General features: G+C 37.4%; 1 protein-coding gene and 1 pseudogene across 1 annotated transcript; both read left to right on the top strand.

Annotated features, from left to right (window-relative positions):
* Positions 1-1,384: 1,384 nt before the first annotated feature.
* Positions 1,385-7,454, top strand: LOC101860721 (dynein heavy chain 1, axonemal; the record flags this gene model as incomplete). Its single annotated transcript, XM_005113448.3, has 7 exons — positions 1,385-1,492; positions 2,974-3,080; positions 3,767-3,846; positions 4,557-4,648; positions 5,285-5,439; positions 6,592-6,769; positions 7,260-7,454. Coding segments are annotated over exons 1-7 (876 nt in total), but the record flags the coding sequence as incomplete, so codon positions are not given.
* Positions 5,935-6,023, top strand: LOC118479121 (annotated as a pseudogene).
* Positions 7,455-7,865: the final 411 nt, after the last annotated feature.

Genomic DNA, 7,865 nt, shown 5'->3' with positions numbered 1-7,865 from the left:
TCGCCAGGTAGAGGCAATAGCTGATCTGGACATGTTCATGCTCTCGAGCTAGCACTGCAGAGATGTCACCTCAGCTACTCAGACAGTCAGCTCAAGTCAAAATGACTATCATCTCTACATTCTGAGACAATATCTCTGTCACATAGGGGTGTGCCTCTTTCAAATTTATTTGTTTAATTTTTCTGTGAATTATTTGAATTCACAAACTGAGTTACCCAGTGTCACGTATGTATTTGGGTTCCAGTGCAGTAGCACCTCTTTGAATATTTGTCAAATGATTCGATAAAAATAAAACAGAAATCTGGTTGGCAGTTGTTTTATTTGTATTCCATTACAAGATGGAACAGAAGTTTTGTTGATTTTTAAAAAGAAATTTAACTTAATCAAAGAATGGGACCCTTCCTCTTCCGCTCTTTCATTCTCTGCCTGCCTGTCTGCCTGCCTGCCTCTCTCTTTCTCTCTCTCTCTCTCCCTCTCACTCTCTCTCACTCTCTTTCTTTCTCTCCTAACTCACTCACCCCCCCCCTCTCTCTCTCTCTCTCTCTCTCTCTCTCTCTCTCTCTCTCTCTCTCTCTCTCTCTCTCTGTCTCTCTTTTTCTCTCTCTCTCTTCTTCTCTCTTTTGCTCTCACTCCCTCTCTCTTTTTCTCTCACTTTTTCTTTTCATTCTCTCTTCTCATTCACCAGTAGGTGTGATGTATTGATACTTACATTTCATGTCAATGTCATTCCATTTTGTTAGTTTGACCATTTTGCTTTACCCTTTGATTACTTATTGAAATGTCTTGTTCAGATAAGGCCTTTACAGGGGGCTCTCGTGGCCTAGAGGTTAAGGTGTTGGCCTCTCATTCAAAGGTCCAGGGTTCGATTCCGGGTAGCGACCAAAAAAATTTTCTGCTCTAAAAATTGTCTCCTTTCACATCCTTTCCTGATCTCTAACAATGTTCTGTTGTCTGCTTTCATTTCCACTTTCTGCCCCCACCCCCTCACCTCCTTTGCCCCCTCCTCTGGGCTCCTGACTCTTTCTGCAGCCTTTCTACTGCTACTCCTTGGCTCCTAACTGCTGTCTTTCTGCCACACCCCTGATCTTCTGGTAGGAAAGATCTACACCTAGCCTTCTCGGACAAGGGCGAAAAATCTCGGAGGGCCCGTGTGCAAGTTGCGCACGTTAAAGATCCCTTGGTGGTCTAAAATCGATAAGAGTAGGCTTCGGCCGCCACCCGGGCAAAATTCAAAATTTCCTACCAACGAAAAAGTATTAGGTGTGTCCCGCGCGCTCATATGACCTTATGCAGTTGCGAGCGCCGTAAAACCCTATACTAAACAAACAAACATAAGGCCTTTACATATTTGATGTCTATAGTATTTTACTTTGACACTTATTAAAACTGTCCTTTGATTCTGCAGGACCATTATGACTTTGGCATGCGTGCTGTGAAGTCTGTCATCTCAGCTGCAGGCAACCTCAAGAGGATGTACCCGGATATGGTGGAGGTGTGTCTTTTTAGCTTTTAACATTAAAATCCTGTTGTAATATTCTTATTTCCACTTGCAATCTGCCTATCAAATACATGACTGAAATATTTTTGAGAAAGAAAATACTTTGTGTTAATGGAAACTTGTAAGAAGATATTCATTTAATTTTAGTGTTTTGTTAAATTTTGACACCTTGTCATAGTGAGGTTGTTTGAATATTATACTATGATTATGAATAAAGGTCTTTTTAGATTACTTTCTGTGCTCTCAGCTGTTAACATAAGCTTATGCAGTCACATCCTTGTGTGCTAGTGTCCTGGTAGAATTAACAATTTTAACTTATCACTATGCATGTGGCATTTGTAATGAAAAAATGACTTTAAAAACTTTTTACATATGTGTCACGATGGGGTAGAATCAGGCGCTCATCAATTTTTGGTCATATGGAGTTATTGGTATTATCTAAAAGCTTATTCATTTGCTGTACTTTCAATGAAAAAAATACCCATCTATCTTGAATAGAAGCTGAGATATTTGTCACTGAAGGAGGTGGGGTCGCCTGGTTTCAGTGGTAAAATGAGTGAGAAAATGGCCGCCAAAGTTCGGTAACTTCAATAGCTTGAGAGTCCTTGAAAACTGATAAATTACATATTTTGTGCCTTATATCAATGTTTTATCGTCAAATTCGCTCGGAAATCTGTTTTAGATGGACATAAAAGGTCTTGAGTTAAAAAACAGAAATTCAATAAAAATTGCCAAACTGGAGGAAAAATGCTTGTTTCTTCGATTTCATTATTGTGACAAGCGCCTGATTTCACCATGATGCCTCACTTATCCTAATACGTTTAAACGATTTCTCAGCGATTGCTCAAGACTCATTTGTTTAATTCTTAGTTGTAGTGTTTTAGTAGGTGCTGATATGTCTTGTTTTTCACTGCTTTCCCTACGTGTCTTTAACTAATGTTTGGTTGAGAAAGTTCTTCTGTATGTAGTTGAACTGGTTTTCATGTTGATGTAAATGTTTTTATATTGTGCGAATGAAGTATAATGCTCAGTGATCATGTCTTCGATGTAAAGCACCCATAATGTAAACTTGTAACAGATAGAGTGCTATATAAATGCAATCTATTATTATTATTGCTATTATTATTATTATTTGTTCATACTTATAATGTTAGATTTGACTTGAGATGTTCTGGTTTTTACTTTGCCTCTCTGTGCTGTAGTGTGAATATTGTTGGAGATCTGTTAGGTTATCAAGGTTGCCACAAAGACTGTCTTGAATGGAGAAATTTGATGCAAGTTTCAGTAAAGTCATAAACATTCTGTTTTAGTAAGAACTTTATGACACTTACTACACATTTAGGTCATATAAGTGCCGTAGCTTAAAGATGTTACAAGAGAGTAACGTTCAAGAAAAAAAAGGAGGAGAGATAAAAATGGCAGATTTAGATATATAAAAGAAGGTGAAATTCCTAAAAATTTTCTGTCTGTTTCAGGAACTGATCGCACTTCGTGCTATCCGAGACGTGAACGTACCCAAATTTCTGGTGGATGACCTGAAGTTGTTCAGTGGTATTGTCTCTGATCTGTTCCCCAACATCAAGTGAGTTCAGGAGAACTGATAAGTCTTAATTTTTACTTCCCCATTGATACAATTTGATCCTTAAGTAGGCAGACTTCCGACCCTGCCTGTCAGGGCAAACCTGGGTTGAGAGGGATACAACATCCTGACAGAAAGATGGAGATACTTGATAAAAATTCCGTTCCACTCAGAAATTGAACTTGAGTCTCCTGTGTGTGATGGCCAAGTGCTTAACCAGTACACCACAGAGGCAGGCTTGATGTGGATAAAAAATTACAATACTTCTAAGTAAATGTCACCATATCAGAGACTTGGGCTACATTTAGTAGTAGTTGTTGATTTATGAAAAAAATGAAGGTGTGACTCAGGGATGGGGTAGAGGGTTGCCCTCCTTGTGACTCAGTAGAGTAGAGGACGGTAGGATTGTTATTAACACGAACAAGTTATTGTAGTCAGAAAACCAGTTGCATGATTGTTAACTACATTATTGAATAGCCTTCCAATTCTCAATTTTAAAAAACACATCAAATCCATCCAAAACCCACAAAAAAACCTCTTTAAAAACTGTCAGAAGCTGGTAAACAAATCAAGCTCACCCTGTTGCTTTTATTAGACTTTGAATTTGTGATTTCCTCAAGCCAATGGGCCTTGTAGGTTATCAATCACTGCAAATTTGTAACTACCCTCTTCCTTTCTTGCTCAATTAGGGAAGAACCCATTGACTATGGAGATCTGGAGACATCTCTTAGGAAGTCTTGTCAAAAAACTGGGCTCAAAGATGTGGATGGTGAGCAAAACATTAGTGTTCATATGTGGTCTGCTTATTGTACTTCTTTTAAATGATTCTGTTCTTTCTAATCTGCAGATTTAGGGGGATGGGGGGATGGTTGAAGAAGCCACTGGTAGTTTTCTTCTTTCCCTGTGATGTTCCTGTCTATTTGCTTGCCTTTTCCCAGCCCTTAATGGCAGTTATTGTGTTGTGTTTCTTTTATCTCAAACAAACAATGCAAATGTATTTCTTAGGAAGATGAGGATGTTTTGTGGAAGGTAACTTAAAAATTATATTATAATCCCTTTCTGCACATATTGTGAGTGAACTGTGACAAGCTAGTACAAATGCTGTTGTGTACTCTATTTTATTGTGGATCTATTTTGTGTGTGTGTGTGTTTGTGTGTGTGTGTGTCTGTGTGTGTATGTGTGTGTGTGTGTGTGTGTGTGTGTGTGTGTGTGTGTGTGTGTGTGTGTGTGTGTGTGTGTGTGAGTGTGTGTATTCGTGCCCTTGCGCGTGCATGGTTGTAAATGACTTTGTAGTGTTTATATCTTAAAAGCAATTTTTCTGTCTTTTTTTTCCTCACGGAATGTTCGAAATTTTATCTTTCCAGTACCTATTTGTTAAGTAGATTTTTTTTAAAATCCATGTTGAAAGGGTATCTATGCTTGTATTTAATGTGAACTTTTATGATGAACTGAAAATCTGTTCTCTTTGTTCGTTGAAGGTTTCATCAACAAGTGTATCCAGCTGTTTGAAACTACTGTTGTCCGTCATGGCCTTATGTTGGTGGGTCCAACATGCTCTGGAAAAACCAAGGTAATTCTTGTTTACTTTTGAACTTTTTGTGCACCTTCTTCCTCTTCTTTACTCACATGTTTGTTTTATATATCTTTATCAAAAATGCTATAATACATTAAATGGAATACTCAGCTTCGAACTGTTGTGTATAATAATGTTATTTAAATATTCTGACTAATTTAACCCTTTGGTGACGCAGGGTCCGTTTATGTTTCACTGGGCACAGTTTGAGATCCCCAGGGACAAAAAGTAGCTTTAGATTTGGTGGTCAGTTGCCTATAATTAGACCCAGTTTGTAAATACTATGAAATATCTCTAAAAGAAAAAGATTTCTTTGAGCGGAAAAATGTCATTGTGTGTGAATCTGTGATTAGTTTTACGAAATGCGTCTAATAGAAGAAGTATGCAGGATACAACCTATGACAATTGGCATTCGTCATCATGGTCCTAACTCTTCGCAAAGCATGAAGAACGCCGTATGTCACACCAGCATCTTAGCTCCTTCGTTGTATAAGAAAAGAACGACGTACGGCTACCTCTTATAGGACACAAAGGGACTTAAGAACCCTTGGTTATTTGCAAAACGCTTGTGTACAAGTCTGATATGTGTATGCTGTGTGAATGTTAATACCTTTTCTCTCCTACTTCCTTCAGTGTTATGAAATGCTGCAGAAAGCTCAGACATCTCTCAAGGGTCAACCCTCCCCTGCCATGACAGATTTCCAAGCCACTCACACCTACGTGCTCAACCCAAAGTCCATCACCATGGGTCAGCTGTACGGTGAATTTGATCTGCTCACTCATGAGTGGTAAGCATTAGTCTTTTTTTTTTTTTTGAATTGTTCCAAGTCAGGTTTTTGTGCTGAATGTTTGTAAGTTATGTAGAAAATCTGTCAACAAGGTAGTAGTAATTGTTATGCATTTAAAAAAATAATAAATTCAGGAAAATTGTTTAGAAATGGATGATAAAGATGATGATGAGGAGGAGGGGGAAATGTTGAAAATGATGTGCAGGATTGATTTTGATATTAGTTAGTTCTTCTTTTGATGCCTGCACTAGATCTCCTCAGGCTGTTTTTAGCATTTAGATATTTAAATCATAAAAAAACCCTGCACATATCAGTGATAGGTAAAGGTCAGAATTTAATAGATTTAAAAAAAAATCAAAGCAGAAAAATGAGTGGCGAACTGTAATTGCCAATGTTTGTTTCAGACCTGGCACTGAAAGGGGAAGAAGATCATTCACTCATTAAGCATTAATACTCATCCTGGTTTTTGTGCTGGAATCATAGACAGTCTTAAACATTGCTTCTTGGCCTTTTGGCTAAGATCAAAGTGTAGTATCTGTTCCCGACTTATCAACCTTGTGCTTGAGTACAAAGCAGGACAAATACAGCAAAAGCTGATGAGGCACAGGCACAGAGAAATCTGTGCTTTGATTATCTCTAGTGAATGGTATCCGTCCTGTTAAAGAAAAAAAAAAGGAAAAAAAAGGACAGTCTTAGACAAATCACCCTTTGAGTTGGAGGGGACTGCTAGTTGAATCCGACTTATTTTTATCTTTTTTCCATTGTTTCTACCCGTCTGTCTGTCTGTCTCTTTCCAGCTCAATGGTCTTCATATCCTTATTGTCAGTAGCTCTTATATTGCCACCATTACATATTATCAGCAAGCTGTTTAAATATACAATGTCCAGAAGCAACATTTTTCAGGAGAGAGAAAATTTTTTTTTTTTTTAATAAATTAAAACTACATTATGCATCTTTTCTTGCTTTATTCAATATTTAGATTTTCAATTTTGACAAAATATTTCTGGAGCACATAGGCCTACACCACAGATTAAGAAACTGCGTAAAAATTTTAAAAATTTAAGCTTAATTTTTCTGAAGAGCTGGTCAACAATATGCATATTTCTCAGCTGAACCAAAACTTATCCTTATAATTTGGTTATTATCGTGCAGGACTGATGGTATCTTGTCCACCCTGATCCGTGTGGGAGCATCATCCCAGGATGAGGACAAAAGGTGGTTTGTCTTTGACGGTCCGGTGGATGCTGTGTGGATTGAAAACATGAATACTGTGCTGGACGACAACAAGAAACTCTGCCTCAGCAGTGGAGAGATCATCAAACTGACTGACGTGTGTACTACGGCGGCGGCACATTTACTATGTGCTAACCTTCATTTCTTCGTCTTCAGCCTGATCAAATTTTTTAATTCATTTTAAAGTCAGCTCAAGTAATTTTTGTTTGTTAATAGATTCAATAAATAAATAAAGAGAATGTTAGTTATAACACATTGTATTATCTATTTGTAACTACCTGTATTTGTAAAGAGCTCACACTCTGTGATCGTTTAATTGTGGTAGAGCACTATATAAATGTCACATTATAAAAATCATCATTGTCTTTATTGTTATTATTATTATCATTATTGTTATTATCATTATTATTATTATTATTATTATTATTATTATTATTATTATTATTATAATTATTACTATTACTGTTGTTATTATTATTATTATTTAATTATTATTATGATTATTATTATTATTACTATTATTATTACTATTATTATTACTATTATTATTATTATTATTATTATTATTATTATAATAATTTCTCCAGCACATGACCATGATGTTTGAGGTGGCTGACCTGGCTGTAGCGTCTCCGGCCACTGTCAGTCGCTGCGGCATGGTGTACCTGGAGCCATCCTACATCGGTCTGGACCCCTTCGTGGAGTGCTGGATGAAGAAAGTGCCGGAGGTCATCTACCAGTACAAGGAGAAGTTTGAACAGCTCTTTGAGGCCTTCATGCAGGTCAGGAGAAATATAGATATTGTCGCCTACTTTCAGAAACGATAGTTTTATGAAATGGAAGTTGTAAAAACATAAAGATAGTATTGATTTTGTTCCTGATCTGCTTTAATGTCCTGAGGTAGTTATCTAACAGCTCAATTGTATTCATTGCTAATGCAGAATGACTTATCAGGTCAGATTACGTATTGATTGAGTTCTAGCATCTGTCTGTCTGTCTGTCTGTCTGTCTGTCTGTCTGTCTGCCTGCCTGCCTGTCTGTCTGTCTGTCTGTCTGTCTGTCTGTCTGTCTGTCTGTCTGTCTGTCTGTCTGTCTGTCTGTCTGTCTGTCTGTCTATCTGTCTGTCTGTCTGTCTGTCTGTCTGTCCGTCCGTCTGTCTGTCCGTCTGTCTGTCCAAATTTCTTCATCGTGAT

Source organism: Aplysia californica, unplaced genomic scaffold, assembly GCF_000002075.1.
Source record: "Aplysia californica isolate F4 #8 unplaced genomic scaffold, AplCal3.0 scaffold02481, whole genome shotgun sequence".
Taxonomy (NCBI): Eukaryota; Metazoa; Mollusca; class Gastropoda; order Aplysiida; family Aplysiidae; genus Aplysia; species Aplysia californica.
Note: the sequence above shows the minus strand (reverse complement) of the source record. Positions and strands in the feature narration are given on the sequence as shown.